This window comes from Melopsittacus undulatus, chromosome 12 (genome assembly GCF_012275295.1).
Source record: "Melopsittacus undulatus isolate bMelUnd1 chromosome 12, bMelUnd1.mat.Z, whole genome shotgun sequence".
NCBI classification, from domain to species: domain Eukaryota; kingdom Metazoa; phylum Chordata; class Aves; order Psittaciformes; family Psittaculidae; genus Melopsittacus; species Melopsittacus undulatus.
This window is the reverse complement of record NC_047538.1, coordinates 9,908,413-9,933,091: the sequence shown is the minus strand read 5'-3', so window position 1 is coordinate 9,933,091 and position 24,679 is coordinate 9,908,413. Positions and strand designations below refer to the sequence as shown.

At 45.9% G+C, this 24,679-nt stretch overlaps 1 protein-coding gene across 3 annotated transcripts; it reads right to left on the bottom strand.

Annotated features, from left to right (window-relative positions):
• Window positions 1-27: 27 nt before the first annotated feature.
• On the bottom strand, window positions 28-23,141 carry FBXO21 (F-box protein 21). Of its 3 annotated transcripts, XR_004550178.1 has the most exons (13): window positions 22,925-23,141; window positions 20,229-20,364; window positions 19,424-19,518; window positions 17,541-17,662; window positions 15,598-15,744; window positions 14,620-14,753; window positions 14,293-14,429; window positions 13,362-13,538; window positions 12,468-12,600; window positions 9,684-9,874; window positions 8,633-8,790; window positions 4,571-5,614; window positions 28-3,643 (listed from the first exon to the last, which is right to left on the bottom strand). XR_004550178.1 is itself a non-coding variant. In XM_034068326.1 (12 exons), the coding sequence occupies exons 1-12, from the start codon at window positions 23,080-23,082 to the stop codon at window positions 5,436-5,438; spliced, it is 1,767 nt and encodes a 588-aa protein (XP_033924217.1). In that variant the 5' UTR covers window positions 23,083-23,141; the 3' UTR covers window positions 28-5,435. The 3 variants fall into 3 exon arrangements, 2 of the variants coding, with proteins under 2 accessions (XP_033924217.1, XP_033924218.1); XM_034068326.1 differs by having other exon boundaries at window positions 28-5,614; XM_034068327.1 differs by lacking the exon at window positions 28-3,643 and having other exon boundaries at window positions 5,297-5,614; window positions 14,716-14,753.
• Between the last annotated feature and the right edge of the window lie 1,538 nt (window positions 23,142-24,679).

The following is a 24,679-nucleotide window of genomic DNA, read 5'->3' as shown; positions in this document are numbered from 1 at the left end:
GGCAGCAGGTACCAAGTCAGTGTGGTTTATTGTTTTAAAGCCAAATAGAAACAGGAAATGAACGAGATCATTCCCAGCCTCCATCTGCCCCAGAGCAAACAAAATACCTGCTTCTGTAAAAAATAAACAAAGGAGAAAGGGGAGACGGCCCCAGATGGCAGCAGCATCACGAGGACCCTGGGGCTCCGGGGTCCTCACCCTTCAGGTCTGGGGCTGCAGTTCTTCATCGAATGTGTCTTCATGCCCAGCCCAGGCATCTCCAGCTGAAAGGAGCAGGGTAGGAGAGAGGGGTAACGAATGCACCACTCCATCCCTGCTGACACAGGCAGGCCCAGGGTCTTGATGTTGGGGAAGAGCCACAAGCCGGGCAGGCAGGGCCAATGGAGCTGTGACATCCTTCAGGGATGCTCAAAACCTGCTCTGAGGGGCAGGACAATTCCCTGAGCAACCCAGCGTGAAGTTGGCCTGGGAGGGATCAGAAGAGCCCAGAGGGTGCAGCTCTCCACAGCTGGTGTGCAGGTCTTGGGGCCTCTGGTTTTGCTGTAGAGGCTGGTGACAAAACTGGCAGCGTTCTCTGCATGGCCTCAGCTCTGGGCGCTGTTGGGTTACGTTGTAGTGTGTCCTCACCAGCCCCATGTGGCAGGATCGATCCCAAGAGGATGGGGCACCATCAGCTGTTCTTCCCTTGCCCCCAGGAACACACGTTGCTGGTGAAGGACCTTGAGCAGCTCTTCAGCCCCTCTCACAAGCAGCAGCAAAGCAAGACATTGCCCTGGGAGGGAAAACAAACCTGCCCCAGGAGGCTGCTGCCCACAGCCCTTGCTGGAGGAAATCTGGGAATGTACAACCTGTATGACATTCACAAGTCCCAAACCCCAGTGACACCACTGGCTCAGCTCTCTGTGCCATTGTCCTTATGATCCAGACAGCAATTACTACCTGCTTCTTACCCCATCCCAACCCCATTCCTCCTCTCCATACATCTTTCCTTCACCCTCCAGAAAACCATTTTAACATGACAGCACCCTAGCTGTCCCATCCACAGGACTCAGAAAGAAAACAGAGAAGATGGAAAGGCAATCTCCATCTGCATGGTGCTCCATGCTGTGGGAAATTCACTCCTCTGTCCCCAGGAGACTCAGGACCAGAGGACTTTGGTACTGGCCAGGTTTTCTGCCTGGTGGGATAGTAGCAGGTCAAGTCAGAAAAGGGTAATTCCACCTTCTCCAGAAAGCAACGTATCCCTTCTCCCCAGATGAGCTCTGCACAGACATGACAGATCACAACATACATGAACCATCTTCAACACACGTACATCCACGTGGACCCAGACATTACTCACAGACACAAGGAACTTCCAGGATCCACTGCTGTTTTCCTGGGGAAATAGTGACTGCAAAGATGCCTGTGCTGCCAGGGAGGGAGGGACAGAAGAGCCACCTGAGACACAGGCAAACACCTAATGAGACCTCCACCAACCCAAAGAGGTGTCACCGAGGCTGGACCTCGGATGCTCAGCCCATGGGAACTGATAGAGAGGTATCCTTGTGGCTCTGTTTCCTTGGCCACACTGGATGCTTGGGCTGGGGTCCCCGACAGCTGCAAAGAAATACTTACACGGGAATTCCTCCTTGTCAAGACCAAAGGCTCAATCTGTAGCATGCAACACAGCCTACCCCACAAGCAGCAACACAGGAGGAGGTGGCTGGCATGCCTGAACAAACAGGAACAGAAAGGGAAGCCTTTACACACCATTCCCTTTGGTTTTGTCTGGATCCCAGAACTGGACTGGGACCCTGTGCTGATGTTGTGTGGTGCCTACTGCAACTCCTCCAGTCTCCTCTGAATTTGGCACGTACAAGGCTGTGTTGGCACTGACATGGTCTGTGTGGCAAAGCAGGCAGGCAGACCTGGAAAGCATTGCTGAAGGGATGAGCTGCATTCCCTGTGCATGTGTGCCTGCCCTCTACTGTGACACTCTCCTCTTGCACTCCATGCAAAACTGGAAATGGCTAAAGTCTGTGGATGAGGGAAGACTGTGAGAACCTCATGAAGCACAGTTCCCACCTTTCCTCGTTCAGACTCTTTCCACAATACAAACCTAGAGCGAGCCCAGCAAGATGGGTATAATGGGACCCACATCCTAAAGCACACAGCATGTTGACAAGTAGGGTTACATGTGCATTGTCCAGTACCAGTTTTCAGAGCAACTCTGGGTAGCTTTCTGTTGATGCAGCATTCAGGCAGCCTCTTTTGCTAAAGACTCCTGTGAAGTCAGCATGTGGCAATCCTCTTGATGCACTTGAGGGGGGTGAGGTGTCACCTCTGTATGGCAGAGAGGAGTAGAAAGCCTCAGGAAGCTTACCAATATCTATGCTGTTACAGAGCAAACCTCAAAGCTGAGGCTGGGAATGGGAAGCCCAAACCCTGCTCCTGCATGCCTGTTCTCGGCTACCAGTATCAACCTTGTGACTCCAAGGTCCCATTCCCAGCCTTGCATCCTTGCTGGGATTCTGTTTTCAGCCCTCAACTAGGGTTGGAGGGCTGGGGTCCACCAACAGATGGATTTTATGATTCTGCCTAATGACTCCTACCTGGCTTTCAGCTGGGTCCATCCTCCTTCCATTGAAATTCTTTAGTCCCTTCCTTCTCCCCTCCCTCCAAGTTCATCCCAGTACAGACTTCTTTAAACACAAATATTTACTTAGAGTACAGCACCTTCACCATCCCTCAGCACTAACCACACAGGGCTGCTCTTCCTAAAGCACCAAGATCCTGCACACCACCACCACTCCACTGGCAAAAGTGCTGGGCTTTCCACATTTATTTCTCATATTAATCAGTGCTTAATATTCCAATAGGATGGCATGCAGTTCAAGCATTCTTTTAAGAGGAGGGCTGTGGGATTTAATGTGGGGAAACCTGAAGTGCTATAATAGAGCATCCACCTAACTCTACGGGGCACAGTACCTAATTCTCATCTTTGAGATAACTACTGTACTGCAAGTGGACAGTGACAAGAAACACTAACTGCAGTTAGTCTATAGACATTGCTTCAGAAACCACAAAGATATGAAGGTTCTATGTATGCACAGACACTGTGTCACTCTGTACCCCTGTAACACCTGATCCCAGAGGAAAACCTTTTCTGCAGTGGTTTTGTCTGGACCTTTAAGTCATGTCAAAATTCATGTGCCTTGAGCTGCAGAAGCTCTTCCCTTCTGGGCAGCAGAGTATGTACTCCCCCAAAATCCATTCTCTTTTGGCAAGAAAAGAAGAAGGTCTCGAGCTGCAGGAATTCACATCTCTCTTTCATACACAGTCTGGCTGACTCCAGGGCTGGCCAGTTTCCAGTCACAATCCCACTGTATTGTATAAATACCTACAGATTGGAGATGGCAGCAAGTGGAAGCTCCCCATACAAAGAGATTTTCCCCGAGGCTGGACAGTCATGAGTGGCAGGGTGTCTGGGAGAGTATAGGCAAGTATCTAGTCCAGTGGGCCCCTCCGGTGCTTTGGAAGTGTTGGAGATGGAAGGCAGCTGTATGGAGTCCTCTATGACAAGCTGCAGAAACTGCTGCAGGAGAGGGTGAACTGAGTCAGTTTGCCGAGGTGAAAGCCATCCAGCTGGCCTTGGACATTGCTGAAGGAGAAAAGTGCCCAATACTTTATCTCTATATTGACCTACAGATGGTGGCAAATGCCCCATGGAGTAGTTGCAGCAATGGAAGCAGAGCAGAGGTAAACCCATCTGGGCTGCTGCACTGTGGCAAGATATAGCTGCCTGGATGCAGAACCTGGTGGTGAAGGTAGGCCACGTAAATGCTCACGTACCCAAGAGTTGGGGCACTGAGGAACACCAGAACAACCAACACGTGGATAAAGCTGCTAAGATTGAAGTGGCTCAGATGGACTTAAGACTGGCAACATAAAGGTGAATTACTTTTGGCCTAGTGGGCCCATCGCACTTCAGACCATCAGGGCATAGATGCAACATACAGATGGGCTCCTGATCGAGGGCTGGACTAAACAATGGACACTATTGCCCAGGTTATTCATGAGTGTGAAACATGCACTGCAATTAAGCAAGCCAAGTGGTTAAAGCCTCTTCGGTATGGAGGGCAATGGCTGAAATATAAATATGGGGAGGCCTGGCAGATTGATCATATCACACTCCCACCAACTGCCCAAGGCAAGTGCCATGTGCTTACCATGGTGGAAGCAATCATTGGATGGCCGGAAACATACGCTCTGCCCCACGCCACTGCCCGGAACACTATCCTGGGCCTTGAGAAACAAGCCTTGTAGCAACACAGCACCCCAGAGAGAATCAAGTCAGACAATGGGACTCATTTCTGGAACAACCTTCTAGTCACTTGGGCCAAAGAGGATGGCATTGAGTGGGTATATCACATCCCCTATCATGCACCAGCCTCTGGGAAAATCTAATGGTACAAGGGGCTGTTGAAAACTACACTGAGAGCAATGGGTGGTAGGACTTTCAAACACTGGGTTACATCCTTTCCATTCTCCTTCCCATCCCTCCCCGAGTGAGGGGAGAAAGACTGACCTCGAGGTTTCCATGAAACAGCGCCATGAGATTCAAAATCATCCTGGGAGCACTCACAGCTGTGCCACAGATCCTGCCCTGGACATAAAGCATGAACAGACCAAAAAACAAAGCAAGAACATGGCCTGTGTATGTTTAGCAGGCAAGTGAAAGGGCTAGGAGCTCATCTTCAGCATTAGGAAAGTTTGTGTCATCAGCAAGGTGGCCAAGTGGACATCAGGATTACCAGTGCTCTGGCCACCCCTGGAAGCTTAGCTACTACTGGTTTTGCTGCTAGGGCTCTTTCCCAGGCCCATAAGGATATTCAGAATTGGAATGGTAGCTCTATGAACAATTGGACTACAGAGGTGGAGCAAAATCTGACCAAGAATTCAGACTGGAGGAGACAACAGTGAAATGTAAGAGACTTTAAAAACTATCACCTGCATGAGATTAAAACATTAAAAAAACCCAGAACACAACCAAACAAAACCCACACCACTGCAAGGACAAGCAACTTCCTTCTCTGAAAGAGTGACTTCTTCCATATTCCACACCAGGGATCTCACTGAGTTGACCTTCTAGGCAAGACAATCACAGAACAAGTAGTATGTGCAAATCCTTCCAGAGGACAACACGCTTTCCAACATGACTGCCCCTGCAAGATCCTTAAGCTTGGCCTCAACTACCAATGTGTCCCTGTGCCTTTGGGCCAGAATGGGCAGGCTGGCAACAGAAAGATGCTATAGCACCAGTTAACAAAGTTCAATGCAATTTTCAATGCATTAAGCCAAAGGATTGTCACCAAACTTGCCTTCCATGCAAGTTTTGCAAAGAGGGTAAAGCTACACTCCAGCTGCTTCTGTCCTCACTGTGCCTTTTGCACTCATTCCTTGCCTGAATTGTAGATCTTCTGAACTGTGGCACGTGTGAGCTCCAGATCCTCTGGGTACCGAATTTCTAGCTCGGTATTTGCTAGATAGTGAATGCCAGTGAACTCTGAGAAGTAGCGGCCAATGTCAGGGTGAGGGATCTCCCGAGGCTCAGAGTTGTATTCCAGGTTCTCTGTTAGGAAAGGAAACAATGGGTTATCACCTCATAAAATGGCCTACTGCAAGGCAATAAATCCTGCACCGCTCTTAAGTCTTGTTTCTGTCTCTACAAATGCCACATCTTGCTGCTTTAAAGACAAAAAGCTAATCCAGGAAACTACACAGAGTGCACCACTACAGTTGCCCCAGAGCCTTATCTCCTAAGAGATACTGACCCCATCTACTAGCAGTATGAAAACTGTTTTATGCCTGAGACTACACTGTTTGACATCAGGTTAAAGTAGCAGGATGCTGGCCTGCTGTACTCATTCAGAGGTCCTGGTTGTAAGCACAGGGAGAAGCTGCCACAGTGAGCTCTCTGCCACAAACCCCATGAGAGATCCAGTTGCTAGAGGAGATCCTTCTCAGTTGCTCCAAGGGGAGGCTGACTGCACAGGGTTGTCCTGGCAGAGGAGCTGAGTGCCTTCTTGCTCTAACTCACCAGCCTGGTTTCAAGCATATCTCACACAGCAAAATTAACTTCTCTAAATGCAAACTTCCCCGAGTTAAGAGAAAATCCCTAAGAACACCACACCGATTCCTTCCCAGAGCAGCCCATTTCCTCCTCTGTCCAAGATAACCTGACTAAGCACAAAAGTAAGCAGTGCAGAAGCACTGGCATTAAACCACAAAGGGAACTCAAGCTGAGGGCCCCTTTGCTCCTGCAGTGTTTGTATAAAGCAGTGTGACTGGGAGGCAGCCCAGCACTAAATCCCACGCTCAAGTGCCCTGCAGCAGTCCCCAAATGATGTCAGTTCTACCACCACAGTGCCAGGCACACAGGTAGAAACCAAAGCTGCTGAGGTCCCAAAGTCTGACTGATCTGCAAGGTAGGGCGGGAACGAGATGGGATGCATTCAGGAATAATTCATGTCTCAAACTATTCAGTGCGCTACAGAGAACACACAAAGTCGTATTAATCCATACAGGCACTTTGAAGCTACTGTAGGTCTGTGTGCAGCCAAAAGCACAAGCACTTCCTACACTTCAATGGGCTGATGCAGTCCTTGCAAACTACCTTGTTTGTATACTGCACCACTGCAGAAGGCAACTGACACTCCAATATGCTCTGCAGAAGCACAGCTGAGCACTGAGCTGTGAACAGAGGGAAAAACACTGTGATGAAACAGAAGCTGGCAGGGGAGAAGAGCCTGAGTTTGGCACTAGGTGGGGAGCCTGAGAAACATGCTGAATAGCATGTTCTGAGCCAGGTGCCTGGCCTGAGCTGCCACAGAGCAAACAAAAAAGGCAAGAATGGACAGGTAGACACCAAACTCACTGTATGAAGCAGGTGGTTTAGAATTAGCTACCGCTCAACCTACAAATATACAGAAAGGACTCAAAGTGAGATGCAGTTATGTATAATAAGCTTGAGGTTATTTCTGAACTGCTTAGATAAAACTCTGCATTACTTAAGATTCTTTCAGTAAAAACTTATCACCCCCTCCCCAAAGTCAGGTCAGTAAGTTATGAAACGGACCCTTCCCAATTGAGCTGAGGATCTGTTTTAGAGGGGATGTCATCAGCAAGATTTCAGCAAGCAAGGACGAACCTTTCAATAGCAGTATCAAACCAGTTACATGCCACAGTGTCATCTACAGCGTGGCTAAAATACACTGTCCTCTGGAATCAGTCAGTATTACATTTTTTGTTCGATTACTTATAAACAAGTATAAGATGCATATTTTATTATATATAATGAATAAATTATTCTATAGTTCTTCCCTTTTAGGGTGCTGAGGCGCTGGCACAGGGTGCCCAGAGAAGCTGTGGCTGCCCCATCCCTGGCAGTGTTCAAGGCCAGGTTGGACACAGGGGCTTGGAGCAGCTGCTCCAGTGGAAGGGGTCCCTGCCCGTGGGAGAGGATTGGAACTGGAGGAGCTTTAAGGTCACTTCCAACCCAAACCATTCTATGACTGTATGACTCTGTATCGTAATATCAAGAATTTTTGGTCTTTTAAGACCCTGAGAGTCAAGTACTGCCTACTAAGAGCCATAAGAAGCTGCAATATTCCCAGTCCCCAGTTCATCTACTGAATATAAAGCAAGTCCCAGGACACAAGGAAAACACCTGCACTTTACACCTCCAAAGGTAGGAGTGCCCTGTAAAAACACCTCCTGGTCACATATAAGGGATCAGAACGTTCTAGAGAGCACCCCTAGTGAAAGAGCTGAACTGCATTTTGTTCAGCATTTCCACTCCATCAGCTTCCACGTCTCTTAGCAAAATACAATCAGGCTGTGCAGCTGTCCTGCCAGCTGGATGGGATGCCTCTGGATCAGAGAGAGAAGAGCAAACGTGAGGCAAAGGAACACTCTGTTTACAGTGTACAGAGTTACAGATTTATTATTTTTCCTTTTGAACCTCAGTTCAACTCTTCCTCCTGTGTCCTAACCTCACATTCTGCCCATCAGACAAGAATTTCCTTCCTTATGGTATACTGCATGATGAGTGAGTGACAGGGCTTTCTCCGTTGCTTTGCAGTTGCAGAGACATTAATTTTTGTCCTGTTTTTATGTGAGGTGGCACTAAATCCATGCTACCTGTGCTCTTGGCACATAGTGTCTTGATGACAGCTGCTCAGAACCATGTCTTGAAAAGCAAAGCTTATTTGCTCCCTCACTAAATCCTATTTTCAAGTCCTGCCCAAAGCACAATATGATTTAAAAGAGCAAGAGCTACTGACAGAACTTCAGAGTGCAGTAAAAGATGAGGGACTTCTTTCAAAAGCATCAATCATGGTTTACACAATAAAAACAATCACATCCAAAACACACTTCTTGGGCAAGAGGAGATTACACCAGGGTGGTCCTTAAAATTCATTAATGGAGAGCAAAAAAAAAAACCAGACCATGATTCAAAATCATTTTCCTTCCTACCTCAATCTTAACTTACAGTTTAAGTTTCATACTTATAACTGTTAATCCCTTAAACATCTCTTTCTCCTAATGTACTTCTGAAATGGGTAGTAAACACAGGAGACTTACTCACCTTGTGCAGCATATCTGCAAGAACCATCTTCCACTAGCACATTGTAGAAAGGCTGGTGGGGACCATGTGGAAGGCTGTGGACGTTCATGTTCCGGATCCATTCATGCCCCATCATGCAAGCAGGATCCCATCCGTAAATCACACAGTTGTAGCCATATCTAAATAAATAGCACACCAAAGACTGTGAGAGCTCCAGAGCCAGCTCTTGTCTCTCAAGACTAATACAGCACAAACAGGACAGGAACCTCCTGTCAGGTGGCACAAAAAGATTGTGTGTGTATTTGAAGCCTGCAGAAATGACCAGGAGTGACTGGATAGGCAGGAACAAACAGCTGAGGACAAAGGAAAATCAAATGTGAACAAGAAAAAAAAAGAGAATGGGAAAGAGACTCTTAAGCCAGCAAACAGGAAAACAGAAAACAACATGGAGAGAATCAACCATCCTACTGTATTGTGCAATGACTCTGTGGCCATCACACAGATGTGGTAATCCCAGTACTGAACTCCCAGAGCCAAAGCCATCATTATTTTAGCATATTTATGTGATTTATCATGAGGTATTGTAATTGTCACTGCTGATGCCCTTAAATATGTTCCACGTGTCGAGTCAGAGTAGTTGAAGCAACACAGGACTGGCATGTCACTCTGACAGAGGAGTACAGACAGGGACACAAAGCCTCTGTGCAATGCAGGAAGAGGGGATAATAATAGCACAGGGAAAGATCCATAAGCTGTCTTAGGAATCTTACAGTCTCTTTTGAAGTAGATTCTGTTCCATGGTCCCTCATCAGAAACTGATTACTGATGTTTCTTCAAGCGCTCTGAGCTGTGGAAATTTTACCTCTGCAAGCAAACAGCAATGAATACACTTGCTCTCAAAGGACAGAACTGCTCCCATTTTCCTACAAGGTGCATGGCATAGATGCAACTGGCATTTTCCATTCCATGTATCTCCTTGGCAGATAAAACCACATCTCATTACTGTCAGAACCAACACCTCTGCACTCATCCTTACAGCCTGCTAATGTGGGGAAGGTTTTGAAGAGCTCACCTCTTGTGTTTCATTATCAGCCCGATGGAAAAGCAGACCTCTTTGTGCTTCTCATCTGAACGGTGCTTCACCTCAGGTCCCACCTCCTCCTTCCGCCGTTCAATGTGCTCCAGGGTATGTTGAACTAAGTACCCGACAGCCCCATGCTGGGACGGGTCCAAAGCCTGAATATGCTGCAAGATGTCCAGAACCTTCAGCAACCAAACCAAAAAGACCAGACTCAGAACAAGTCTCTAGAGCAGCCCAACACTTAAATATATATATATATATATATATATATATTACTCAACTTCACTGGGTCTAAATGCCCAGGCCTAGAGGTCTACCAAACAAGTTTTCCACACAGGACTAAGAACCTCTGCTCTAGGTACACACTCCCAAGTAGTTCTTTATACTTGCATAGCTTGCAGAAACTGCAGTCCTCTCCTTTTCTAATTGTAAAGCTCCCTGCTTCCAAGGAAGGGCACTGTTGAGCACAATAACTCCTTAAAACTAAGTCATACAAGCTAGTCATGTCATATTTTGTGACCACAGGGCATTGATAAGACTGTTTCAAGGTTTCTGGAACATTAATACTGCTGCTATTCTCCTGACCTGCTGCTGTAAGGTCATTCCAGATGACTTCTGCTGTACTTGGGAAAAAGCATTTTAATTTAAAAGAGTTCCTCAGCATGTCTGTGGGAGCCTGACAGAAGAAAAACAGGGCAGCACAGAAGGAAGGGCAAAGAATCTCCGTGATGCTATGCCACATAGCAGGGAAAAAGAGACACAGAACCTGCTGTCTCAGGATGACTAAAGAACACTAACTTTAAAAGTGCTCTCAAAGTAGCAAACCAGAACACCAACCCACCCACCAACAGCCTCTGGCACACTGTCAAGCATCCACTGCCAAGTTGTTAGAGGCAGGAAATACAAGTTTTACTCTTGTTTTTTCTCTTCCTCCTTGTTCTTAATAAAACTATTGTCTAAACAGGTTGGGAAAAGACAAATATGTCTGTCCCAACATCAAACACCTCAAGTGCTGCCACAGTTGGCAAAAGCTGACACATTCTAGCACCTGGCAAAGGGACTGTCTCCTTGATCACACAAGTTAAGTTTTGGTCATTCTAAGTTCAGAGCAGCAGCAGCAGAATAGAAATCTCAGCCTGTTGAGCATGAACATCAGCCAAGAGATGAAAAAAAACTTGATTCAGAGAAAGAACAGGTGAGTAATAAGGCATGAGAAGAAGCAGCACAGTGCAGGCTTCTTGGCCACCTTAATTCTTTGGCTGGCATCTTGAGAAGAATGAGAGAATCTTGGAAAATCCTACAGAAAGGGGAAGGCCTGACACTGACAGTGGAATAGCTGCCAGATTCTTGGCTATTTAATTTACTGTTATTTGCTAACATTTAGGACAACATTCTGTGCAGCTTGGCTTGACTTTTAAGATTTTGTACCACTCGCCATAAATCCAGCAGACCCCTATTAAATCTGATATTTTCTGTCAGACACAGAGCATTCTCTCTGGTTGGCTAAAACCCTACCCAATAGCCTGAAATGACTGGATACAGTATTGCAAAGTCCAAATTTGCACATTTTCAGTGCATCTGGCAATGTGCTGCAGAGAAATCACATGAAAACTCAGCCATGAGTGTTGTATTATCTGCTCTGAGGGGCAGCAAAAAGCAAGCAGGTAAAGCCTTGCTTTTACAAACACATCACTGAGTGCCAGAAAGGGGAAGGAAGATCTTGCAGTGTTTCACATAGCTGTCCTCTATATACCTACAGTTGCTATTTCAGCTTAGTGAGTCCCTTCTGTACACAATGTCTTTGTGCTGGTTTTAATGTGGTGATCCTAAAACTTGTTGCTGTAAGAAGGCAAGGGCGGGATTAGCACAGTTTGTATTTCAAAAAGAAGGCAGCTTCTCCAGCAATCCCGAACTTCAGTGTCCTTGGTGGAAAAAGCTTTATCTTCTGCTCAGCTGTCCAGCCAGTAACTCTGCCTCCTCACCCAAACTTCACTTTTGGAAATGGCACAGGCATTGTCCATGTGTGTGAGCTTCATTAAAGCAGTACAAGGAGTTTTCACTAGGGGAAACCTCTTTGCTGTAGTGGCACACTAAAGAAATGACACTTTCAGTTATATACTTTTTCCCTGGGTCTTAATTCAGTGAAAGGCACAGAGATGATTTAGACAACTTGGACAACTTGTAAGTCTCAGCACCTTCTCTCCCACATTCACAAAACAGCAGCACTCAAGTTGCTAAGGTAAAGGTGGTATTAAGAAAGAATCTTAAGGACAAGAATATTAAGTTGCTTTTTCACACTAGCCACTGACTGTGTGGCTAAGGTTTCAGAGAATAGCTCTGGTTGTATTTTCAAAAGATAACTTCCTGTAAGATTTTTAATCAGGTAATTGCTTTTATATGAGCCCAGCAAGAGTTTTACCACCACTACCACAATCCAGGCATAAATCAGAATGCTCTTATAACTTACAGCTAAAGTCCATAGCACTGGTTGCAAGATAAGCTGTCAGGTTTGGGCAGTAAGTCATAAATTATGACTCAGACTTGATGCTGCTCACAAGTTTCCTCTAGGGCAAGCAAGCAAGCATCTTTCTCCTTTTCCTGCTTCACAGAGTAGAAATTGATTCTCTGAAATGTGATAACTCATTCAATTGTATTTATCACAGAAACAACTTGTGGTAGACTGTAATGCAAGCTGACGTAGTCCAAAAAAAATCAATAGACTAGTGTTAATAGTACTTAGTCTATCAGAAAACATACAACCAAGTGGCAGGGTACCTTTTCTGGCCAGATTCCCAGGTGGAAGTATAACCTAGCCTGGAGCATTAGATGTTGCACATTGTCCGGATACATGGCCAGGTATAGATCCAACGAGTCTCTCAAGAGTTGGTAAGACTGATCAGTGCTTTCTCTGCCAGCAAAAGAGAAACTGAGTTGTAAGGCTAGCTCTTTAACCCCTATCCCCAGTGCTCTGATGTACATAGATAGTCACCAAAAATGATGCTACAGGTACAGGCATGCTCATTCAGTAAGAATGACTCCAGCACAGACCATCACTCATAGCAACCAACAGCCTGCTCAGCAGGAAAAATGCTACAACACGATTTCCCATTGGAATCTATTCTCCCAATTCATTGATATTCTACTTGGTCAAATAATCCTATATACATAATTAGCTCTCCGAGCCATTTCCTTTTGAAATCTGTTTTTGCTCCCCTACCTGAATTACCCCTAAAGCAATTCTTTCACTCTGTGATTTCTGACTATGTGATTATCAGGGGCACCTGAAAACAAACCCATATGTTTGTTACAAACATACAAACCAAATATATCTCTAAAATTGCCCATTTGAGCATGTGGGTTGTGCTTACCAGGTCATAATGAAGGTCTTAGTGGTGGACAGTACCTATCAGCTTTTCACAAAGCAAAAAGAGATCTGTCCATTTCCTTGATGAGAACTAGGTTTATTAAATATTCTTATTTCCACACAATACGACTGCAGGTGATTAAAAGCAACTAGAGAATGGATGACATACAGAATTTAAAATCCCCTGGGGTGACTGACATCTTTCTAAAGCACTCACATCCTGCGAGGAAGAAGTATCACATATGCAGACAGAACACTCTAGGCCCTTTTTTCCAGAGGCCTGACAGGCCTAATGATCAACTCACCGCTTGCCAAGGTTTAAAAGATTCCCCACCATCCGCTGCAAGACCTCTTTTGAAGTCACCACTCCGTAGAATTCTTCTGTCACATGGTGGCCAATAAGGTACTCGCACTCCTTCACTGTCAGCTGCTTCCCCTTCCCAAAGGCATCAATGTAGGTGTAGTCAAAGATATCAGTGCTTCTAAGGACACAAAAAGGGAGCTAAATTGTGATGATGAGTCTCATGATCCAGCAAGATTTCCTATTTCTGTGCTGCTCTCAGCACTTCGAAGCTTGTTTGTCAGCAAGTCTCATTCTTACCACAGCTCTCTCCTAATAAGAGATTACCTGGTACTTTCTCCTCTTAGCTGCTTCAGATAAACATATATGGGCAGAGACAGAACAACTACAGGGACATTTCAATCCATCATGCCAGTTCTTTCCTTCAGGTTTGCTGTATCTATTGCTAGATTATATTATGACAGTGTACGCATATGATGTCTGAAGCCCAGTGCCAAAAGGGTCTCTTGGACTGCTGATGTCATTCACAAACCACAGAGTTCTATAAATTGATCATGATCTGGTCAAAGACATGTTCTGCACTGACTCAGAGAATTAAATGAATGTCCAGAACAGCAGCAGTGGCCTGCAGCATCTGTTCTCTATGGAAGGTTAAATGAAATCAGCACCTTTTTTCTTCTTTTCAGCTTTTCATAGTTTTCTTAAGAGACCCATTACCTCATGGTTACTATTACTGCACACAGGAAATCTGTTACCATTTATCAGCAGCACAGTTCAGTTCTGAGAAAACTTTTGTAGAGGTCTTACCTTTTTCTCCATATAGGTTATAATTACAGATAAAAATAATACAATATTCGGGTAGAGGTCTGGACTTGAAAATCCTTTTTGGCTTTTATTACTGTGGGCATAACTTCAAAATTCAGCAAGTCACTCACCCTTCCTTTCCTTGACACCATCGCAGCAGAAAATGGCTAGGGAAGTTCACTGGTTCAAGTTTGACTCCCAGCTGCCTGGCAATTGTTAAATACAGCACAGACAAGCTGATGGGAATTCCTGTCCTGCGGATCAAAACCTGAGGATAAAAACATGATAAAACTATGAGGAGTACTAAAAAACAGAAACCCCCAATGCTTGATTTTACAGATGAAAATACACCAACTTGACAGAGCATTATTTGTCTGACTATATCAAACAGATAAACACCATAAATGGATGTCTCAAGCTTTGTAGTCTCCTGGGTTTTGCCTAACGTATACATGTACCTGGTGAATGTATGAATTCAGGGAGTTGTAGTAATCCAGCTCGTTTCCTTTGTATTTCAACTGCTCATATAGGACACAGTTCATAGCATCAAGTACCTGCCGTTGAAGCTCCACTTCTGGAATCAGGATCTCTCCTAAAAATACATGGAATGAACTAAAGACTGAGAAAACAAGTGTACTTAACCTTCATGCAATGAACCTTATATCTGAATTTTGCCCAAGGACTAAGGATGCCAAGACAATTCAGATAGTGAAGAGACTGACTGGAGTTTACCATGGCAGTGCTGTAGACCTCTGCTCACAACATGACCTGGCTCAGTGGATCACCCTGCAACTAAGCTGTGCAATATCAATTCCTTGCTTCCTTCTGTGGCTGAAGGACTGGATCCTAACCACCCCGTGCCAGCACAGCACTGCAGCTCAGACACGTCACACTGGGCATAGGAAGTGTGCTTTCACTGCTTGAGAGTGCCAGGTTGGCCACACCAGATAAACAGGTACAGAGAGACCACCCATTCATCCATTTGACAGACAGCAGACACTTAATAGTGCTTATTAATAAACCAAAGAGCAAGATGCTGCCTGACTTCTGGAGATGTTAAAGCACCTACCTTTTCTACTGCTGCTGACTTTGAGACTTGCAGAGGAAAAGAGGTCAATCCCAGGGAGTCCCTCAGCTAAGTTATACATATCAGGACTACTTAAGTCTTCAGGTACAAATGGGGGAAAAAAAGGAAAAGAGAATTCCCTTCCTAATTCTTTTTGCTTAGATAGTATCAGATGGACTGACAACTTTGGGCTACTGAATCCCTGGGGCTGCTGCCTGACTGCTGGTTCAGGTGAATGTCAGAACACATTTGCCAGGGAATAAAGTCCAACAGCTCTTTAAGCATCAGTAACTCAAGAGCTTCACCTTCTCTGCCTGTATCTAGGCTTACAGAAATGCTCTGCAGCAAAACCTGTGTTTATGTACAGTACCTGCCTTGGAAGCCAAGCTGGGGTGCCTCGGGTTCCTTGTCCGCAGCACTTTGCGCACTTTATCTGTGATATCATCCACCTGTGCCTGGACACTTTTTAAGCAGATATCTGACAGGGGGTTACAGTACTGATCAATTAAAACAGCACCTGCAAAAAACAAGCTATATAAGAAACAGGACTTCAGTTTTTTCTTGGCTTAGTTTCCCCTGCTCTAAATTCCAGGCATGCAGCAAGCAATTGCAGCAGAACATAAGAGCTTTCCTTTTAAAATCTGCAGTCATTTATTGGATTTGTCACATAAAATGCAAAGAATAAGCTGACATGAGAAATGCCAATTCAATTCAGTATTCTCCTCTCCACCATCTGGAAGGGAAAGCAATAGATTCATATACTGAGTAGGTATGACGCTAGACCAGGCTTAACCAGCCAACCCTCTGGTCACACTGCATCTCCTGGCATCCCACCAACCAACAACAATTTTTATTCAGAGCCTGAAATCCTATCAATTTCACTATTGCTTCAGTTCTGATTTCTTCTTGCCACATCCTCCATAGCTATCATTCTTATCATTCCCTTTTCTGCTACATTCATCCTTCTCTTCCAGACCTGCTCTCCATCTTCATGTCAGAAATCCACTATTACAGAAGAGATTGTAATTTTCCTTCTGTCCAAGCCCCCTCTGTCAAACTTCTGCAAGAAAAAAATAGCCCTTTCTCAGAATCTTGTTTGTCATCTTGTCACCAGTGCTCTTCCCCACCTTTTTTAACCTTTGGCATCAACTGTATTCATCTGCAAGAATTTTGCCTGGATGCAAAATTGCTCTTCCAGCTTCCCACCTGCTTTGATAACATGTCCATGACAAGCCTGTATTCAAACCTTTCAGCAGGGGCCCTGGCAACATCTTCTTTCCCTGCCCCCCCAGAGTGCTCCCCATGCTGACCAGGTGAAACTTCACAAAAGACCATGTGTTGGTGCTTTAACAGTACCTCCACAGCAAATGCATGCATCTGTGAGCCATACGATCAAGCCACACAATTAACAGCTTCAGTGATTTCCAGAAAAGGTTACTTCTAGCTTTCCCTTCTTTCCCTGCCACAGTCTCTTCAAATTCTATTGCCACTAACAAGAACCAGCTTTGGTGATAGAGACTCTTTAGTATGACATTTTTGAGGTACATATCAGGAGTAAGGGACTCTGTCTACAGACACTGGCAGCTTTTGATCCATTCAGGAGACTATATTCCCCACAGAAAGCTTGAAGAGGAGAATAATTCACCAGACTGAGGACATGAATAACAGAAAAGCCTCTTCTTTCCTCATATCAGGTGCATGTGCCTTCCCACCCTTTGACTGGACTTCCATCCATCCCCCAGCTCTACACTGCACAGCTTCAATAGCAAATAGCTCCCGAGAGAAAAATCACAAGGCACAGGCTCCAAGCTGCATCAATTCCCCCTGCCTGCAAGTTGCTCCTTGCCTTTATCTGAGAAGCTCTTGGAAAAGGAGATAAGAGGGAGCCGACTTGAAATCATATCACTTGGTCCTGTAGGGCCCTATTCAGGCCATGAGCCAGAGTTAAAATGCTTCTGAAATGTCAGCTAATAAGGATGCTGAGCTACTGCTGATTTCTTCAATATATTATTCAAGACTCAAATAGAAGTGTTTAACATTTTCTCCATTGCTTTTCAGCTCATCTGTCCACAGGCTATGATTCAAGCACACAGCGCTGTCAGAAGATAATGTAACCCTGACATTCCCATACAACACTGTGCAACCACTGCAGGCTTTTAAGGATTTCAGCTACGTCAAAAATACAAACTCAATTCTCAGTCATTGTCTAAGGGCTAGCTGAAATATAAGCAAGGAAGGCTCTTTCCAAGTAAAAGAACAATGATGGAAAGCTGCCATTAGGTGCTCTACATGGGATTTATGCCAAAGACTTACCCTCCAGAAACGACTGCCGATCAGTTGGGCGCTGAAGATATTCCTTCAGGTTTTTCAGTATGTTCTGTTGCCGTAGGAAGTAGAGGATTTTCTTTGCATAGTACTTCCAGGTGAGACCTTTCCTGCACGTTTAAATATAGAAAGCAGTACTGCCCTAAACAAGCACTTTAAGGGTAAGCATTTGGTTTCATTTTTCTAGTGAATACAGGTTTACAAGTTCAGACTATTGCTTTGCTAAACTAGTTTGATAACACTGTTACAAGTGAAGAGTCAACCAAAAATGCAAATGTTAAAAGGAAAATTGTCATCAAAAAAGCACAATGTAAGTAAAATATTGCTGTTATCATCTCTGTTTTTTAACCTATCACCAGTATGTAATCTTGAGAGGATACAGTATCATGGGAAACAACACAGATCCTAACCAAAGCAGCTCAGGAAGATCTGATTAAAGTCCTGATTTAATTCATAAAACATTACCCTCTGACTGAATGCCTCCAGAGTCAATCTTAAAGTATCCTCTCACCATCAAAGCTCTGGTCTATAGCAGTGGGCCACCCAGTGCCTCACTGAGCACTTTTACACCAAGTAGTTAGGAATGGCACAAAGCCCTGGCCACCAAAAAACCCAAAGGGAGAATTCTACTGATGTCCATGCTCTGCCCCTGCTGTGTTTAAAACAAGACCAGTTTCCTTCTTCAGAAATCACCCTCTGTCCCTGCTTACATTTCCTCTCCTCCAGACTGCAGGTCAGATCAGCCTTCTCCGTACTTCTGCACAGAACAATCATAACACTATCTTCTTTCCAATAAATTGGGATGCTTGATAGGGACAACTGCTTTAGTGGGATATATTCCAGGGAAATGATTTAGCCTAACGCTCCTGAATGACAATAACTACAGTTTAATCAGGGTGTAATTAGCATCAATTCTGCTTTATGGGGAGGCATTTGGTCAGTGCAAAGGCTCAAAGGCTTTTTAACCAGTTGTCAAATGAGAGATGTTTAGTCCCAGTTCAAACAGAGAATAAAATGGATGTGAAAAGTCAAAAAATGAGATGATTGTCATTCCAGTTATGTTCTTCCAAGCTCTACTAACAGGCCCTTTAACCACAGCTAATAGACTGCATCAAGAGCAATCTATTGCTGCTTCGTATCACAGTAAAATCAGCATGGTTTATACACTACCAGCGGAAAAGGCTTCAAGTAAAGCAGTGACTGATCTTGCCCAGTGTTAACCATGGTGACGAAAATACCCAGGCAGATGCAAGCCAGAAGTTTTATTTACCTGCTTGGCATTTCACCTGTGTGAATAATTTATAGAGCTGCAAATTCTGCAATGGCTGAATTCAACTCAGTTGCTTATTTGCAGACAAAGACTGTACTGACCTACTATAGCCAAGAAAAGCAACTAGAGGCAAAAAAAAAGATGCTGTAGTTTCATGACACAGGGGTTCATGCTTCTCACTAAGTATTCCTGCTTCCCTCCTGTTCTGTGTCCTCATCTGCAAATGACTTCAGCAAACTAATCCAGATTTAAATAAAAAAAAGGAATGCGAGGATGTCCTTAAGCCAAAACTATTACAGAGAAAAGGGTGCACGGAACATTGTCTCAAGAGATGTCATGAACTGACAAGGAAACAAACAACAGAAACACAAAGCCAGAGGAACTCCTTGTAGAACAGCCTTCATGGTTTCTCCTGGAAATATTACATTTGTTCTGAAACTAAACTCACAGCACTACGTCCCAGTCTGGGTAGGCCTGGAAATGTTTTATAAGAGTTAAAAGGAGGACAGAAGCTGAGGTCAGGCATCCACCACAGTGGTGTTCTCCTTGAGCCACTGAAAGGAGAAAAATCCCTTCCATTCCTAATCCCTCACTCTCTTACCTTCCTTCCATGTTCAGGATACACATCAGCTCATCCTCAAAAAAGTGACTTGGGCACCCAAGAGTCTCAATGTCACTGAACCCATCACAGGGAACCTGCCAAAACAGACAGTGAATTATGCAAAGCACAGCAGATTCTTCTCAAAAGAATGTAATTTCATATGAGGTCTCAAAAGCAAGCTTTTTTTCTAGGTTTTTAAATTTATGTGTCCAGCTCACTGAGTATTTATAGTCTCTAGTCTATGGATTCATTACAAGGATCCACTGAGAGCCTCACAGTAGCACCTTACAACAATCTGAACTAACTACTACAGTATTCAGGGCTCCTACAGTGGGTGTATGGAGCAGCACAAGCACCCTAGATCTTATGTGTATCTCCAATTCAGTGAACCTGTGCTTGGTTGGGTTTTCAAATGACTTCTGACAACTCGCAGGACACATTCTTGCACAAGGCCTGCAGTGAGATAAACTCACCGCAGAGATAGGCTGTGGTATGTGTCAATAAACTATTGGTCCTTCAGAAGTTCCCAGAGCCAGGTTTGAACACACAGCAATGAGCAAAGAGCTTTTAAAGCTGCAGCAGCAGCTGAATGTGATATGCAGAGTATGCTTTGGAATCTATGCACCTCTGCATTTTGAACTCCTTCCCTTTTTGGCTGGTGATGAAGCATTTTCACACAAAGTGAAGAAAAACAAAATTTCTGATGGCACAGTTGAAAAGATGTGAAGAGAAAGGGAAGACAAACTAATAAAAAATACTAAACAAGTATCTGGGCTGTTGCACATATTTATACAAGATGACTTACATGTTCTGAAAAGAACCTTTTGGAGAATGAAGCTACAATTCTCTGGGCTTCCAGGCCAGCATTGTGCCGTGCTTTGTATTCTTCAAGCCAGCTAACACCATCTGTGTGACTGTAGTATTTCAGCAGCGATGGCCATCTACACAAGAAGACATAAGTGAATACATTAATCAGTATTTCCACATAACCAAGAACCTCCAAAACTGTGAAGCATTACTTATTGTAAGCACGTGATGTGAAGAGCTGGAACACTGCCAAGACGCAGCACAACTTTAAATGTAATTGTATAAATTAAGCCAATGACTCAAGCACCAAAGCATAAACCCAACTAATTTTGTTGATTACCTAATGGTTACTTAAAATTAAGGTCTCCTGAAGCCTATCAGCAGGAAAACTTCAAAAGGTCAGACTGTAGGTATTTCAATACCTAAATATCCTATACACTTTTGATACGTCCTCTAGAGCTTTGCAAGATGAACACAGGTATCACATTGGCAGACAAGAGGCAGTGTTTTATAATAAATAACAAAGTCTGTCATTCTGAAGCAGTATCCCATGTAAACTAACTTGTCATCTAACAGAATGAGAATTCATTGTCTGTGCTTTTCCTCCTGCCTTGTGGGTTTAATTAAAGGGATGCACAAAACAGAGCTCCCTCCATTGCCCTTGCTGGTGGCAACATCTACTGGAGGAAACCAGAATTCTGAAGTCAAATTGTGAGAGCAAAATGCTTTTGCTGTTCATTCTTAATACAACAAATAATTATGACCCCCACTCCCTCCCCAGACACACACCCCTTCCTTGTAGGGGAAAGTTGTACCTGTTTTAAATGAGTCCAAAAGTGCAAAAGCTGAAACACATTCCACAGTTTACTAAGCAGTGCTTCAAGGTTCAATTGAAAACCTAATTTCAGGTAATGTTTTGGGGGCAATCAGAGCCAGCACCTAGTGCAATATAACACCAGCACAGCAATACCCAGAACTGCTCTGAACATACCAAGATCATAAAGAAGAATCAGTGCACATGGAAGAAACCTGAGAAAAAGGCCTCTTGTAATTTATAGGGATGATTATGTCACATACTGGGATTCTGTTAATATTAACAGGTTTTTACAAAACATTTTCCTTTAACTACATGGATTGCCTTAGGTTCTTTTCATATTTTTAACATATACATATGCATATATATAGTTTCATGCATCTACATGTATTTATTTTTTAACGAGAAAAGGCCACTTAAACCATTAAAAAAAACACTACTTCTGTACAAAAATCATTACCAACTGACCCAACCCCACAGTTAAGTCCATCCACACATGGAGAATATTTTACTACCAGTTAATCATAAAACTCCACTGCAATTGCAGGTACAATAGAAAGTCAAAGACTAACCAAATAACTTCCCACTACATAACAACCTCTCTGCTGATGGCTCCCCAGCCATTCACCTGCTGCTGAAATGTAGCCACATCGTAATAACAATTACAATCATTTATTTTAGGATGAGAAGGAGTAATTTCTGGGGTTGAAATGATATGGAAAATGTTAGGAAGGAAGATGAAGTGCAATTACTCACGATGGAATCCAGCCAGGACGACAAGGTCAACGGGCAAACTCCTGCCAAAAGTTCTATTATCAAAGCCAGAGGAGGACAGCAGCATGTGCTAATCACCTACCACACTCCATTTCAGCTGCTGGATCTCACCCATTTGTAACATTTCAGGTTCACTTCAGAAATTAGAGGCACTAAATTGGTGACAGGATCTGGCCACAGCTCAGTGAACCGGGGAAGCTGTAATGGTTCAATAGCCTTTTTCACCCATGAAAAGAGAACAATTCTCTCGTTTGAGCTATTTTGGAAGCCAAGTGGCAATTAAGAAAAGCAATATTGCTACTTTCCCCATGCCAAAACACAGGCAAAACCAGGTAGCATATGAGCATGCCCTATTCTAGATAGGTTGGCAGCCCTAGTGAAGGAGTGGTGTTTCTAGGACTGCTGAAACCAATGTAGCATAAGCCATACAACACTCAAGCTTTACGCCCAGCTAAAGTGTTAACAGCTTCACCAATTATAACCCAACTATGCCCCCATCAGGCACCCTATAACCACCTTTGGGGGAAACTAAACCCATGAGCAGCAAAAGTCAATCCAAAGGATTTGGTTTCTGTGAAAACAGCTCTCCCAAAGGCACTACAAATAAGCACTACTGCTGTAAAACATCAGTCCTGCAATAGGACAAGCCTTGGCAGTTGTTCTGGAAGCTGTTAGCGGCTAGTGGGGCCTGGGAGGCCCATCAACACCACCAGTGTGTGTGTGGCCCTACACCCAAACCAGTGCCAGACCCCAGGCTGGATGTGGGGACTGCAGGTAGCCCAAGTGTCCAGATGTGGAAAGGGCTGCAAGGCCAGATCTCTTCTGAGTGTCTCAGTCAGGTCCCACCCCATGAGACCGAGGAGGTGAAGCAGCCCTGCAACAGCTCCTGCTCGGGAAGGACACCCGTTAGATGCCACCATAAAAGCACCGAGCTCGTCCAACCCATGCTGGGCTCAGCATGCACCTTATGGAGCTGGGAAGGGAGAAGGGATAGGGATGGGGTGACGCAGGCAGTTAGGTTCCATCACCCCGGGTGCTGAGGGACCTTAGAACCGCTCCGGTGCGGCCCGGCCCCGCTGCCCCCCTCACCAGGCCGCGGGGCCTACCTGAGGCGGAAGCGCTCCCGCCACACCTTGCCGCGGGGCTGGCACGCCTCCCGCAGCCGGCGGCAGGTGCAGGACACCCGCCCGATGTCGGCGGCTCCCAGCACGTCGCAGCAGAGGATGAGCTCCAGCAGCTCCCCCGGCAGGTCCGTCAGGCCCATCCTGTCACCGTCCGCCTCCGCCGGGCCCCGCGGCACCCCCGGCCCCGCTGCCGGCTCCGAGCCCTCCGCCGCCGCCATCTTGGATGTTTACCTGCGCGACCCCCCGCGGGAGGGGTTAGGGAGCGTCTCCCGCTTCCGGCGGAGGAACGGCCCGGGGAGCGTCTGCCAAGTGCCAGCGCCTGAAAAAGCGTAGAGAGGGGCCTCCCGTTCCCTTTGTAGGCGCTAGGGAGCGTCCGCCAAGTGCCGCGGAGGGGAGCGCGCCGCCTCGCCTGGTTAAGGGCAGCGCTGGAGCCCAGGGAGCGTCTGCAAAGTTCCTACCCCCACGACAGGCGGTGCCAGCCCCCATGACGGGGTCTCCACTTGCTCCAAACGCTTTGTGCCCCGGCAGCAGGAGACCGGGGCCGGCCCGGTGTCCCAGGCAGGCTGCAGGGAGCTGGATGGTTTGTGACCGCCCGCCCTGGGCTCACAGGGTGTGTGAGGTACCTCTACCGCCATGGCTGCACGTTAGTACATGCATGCCTGAGGTGGCACCCGCGATAATGCCGCCGCCATTGCGGCCAGGGTACCCCCGCGGCGGCTGATGTAACCCCGGCATGGCGTGTGAGGTGACTCCAAGGTGGCTGCTGCCCTGCTCGGGGTAACGGCGTGGCGATGGCCGAGGCGACACCGCTGCCATGGCTGAGGTGAGAGCACCAGGGTGTGAGGTGACCCCGCTGCCATGGCTGACACCAGCACGGTGTGAGGTGACCCCGCTGCCATGGCTGACACCAACACGGTGTGAGGTGACCCAGGCGCCATGGCTGACACCAGCACGGTGTGAGGTGACCCGGCCGCCATGGCTGACACCATCACTGTGTGAGGTGACCCAGGCGCCATGGCTGACGCCATCACGGTGTGAGGTGACCCAGGCGCCATGGCTGACACCAGCACGGTGTGAGGTGACCCAGGCGCCATGGCTGACACCAGCACGGTGTGAGGTGACCCGCCACCATGGCTGAGGAGAGACCACCATTGTGTCCAGCGTCATGTCACTGCTGTGGCCAAGGTATAACTGCAGCAATGTCCAAGGTAAAACTATCTCCATGTATTGGGTAACACTGTGGCTGTGTTCCCCTCACCAGCCTGGCCCTGCAGGGCTTGCTGGAGGAGCATCTCCTCACTCCTGCCCATGGATTCCTTCATCCTGTCTCCTGCTCCTTGCGGACAACTTTAGGATCTTTCTGTGCTGCTCTTCAGGGAGCACTGGGATGTCTGTTTAAATAAAGGCAGATTTGTACCCCCTGCAACAGCACGCTACCTCACCATGCCAAAGCCATGGCCACACTGCTGGTTCACTGTCCTGGTCACATGCAGCCATTCTCTTTGTCAAGGTCTCTCAAGGCCTGCCTGGAGCACTGGGGTTGTGTTCTTCCAGCTCCAGCACCAAAAGCTGCCCTGGACTGTGTACAGACCTCCCTGCTTGCCGGGCTATGGCATTTTCCTGATGGACATGTTATAGATGATGTGAAATATGCCATGCTGTGACTCAGGTAATCTTACAAGAAAGTGTTTGTCTTGGAGATAAATAGATATTGCTGATTGACACCACCATCCTATT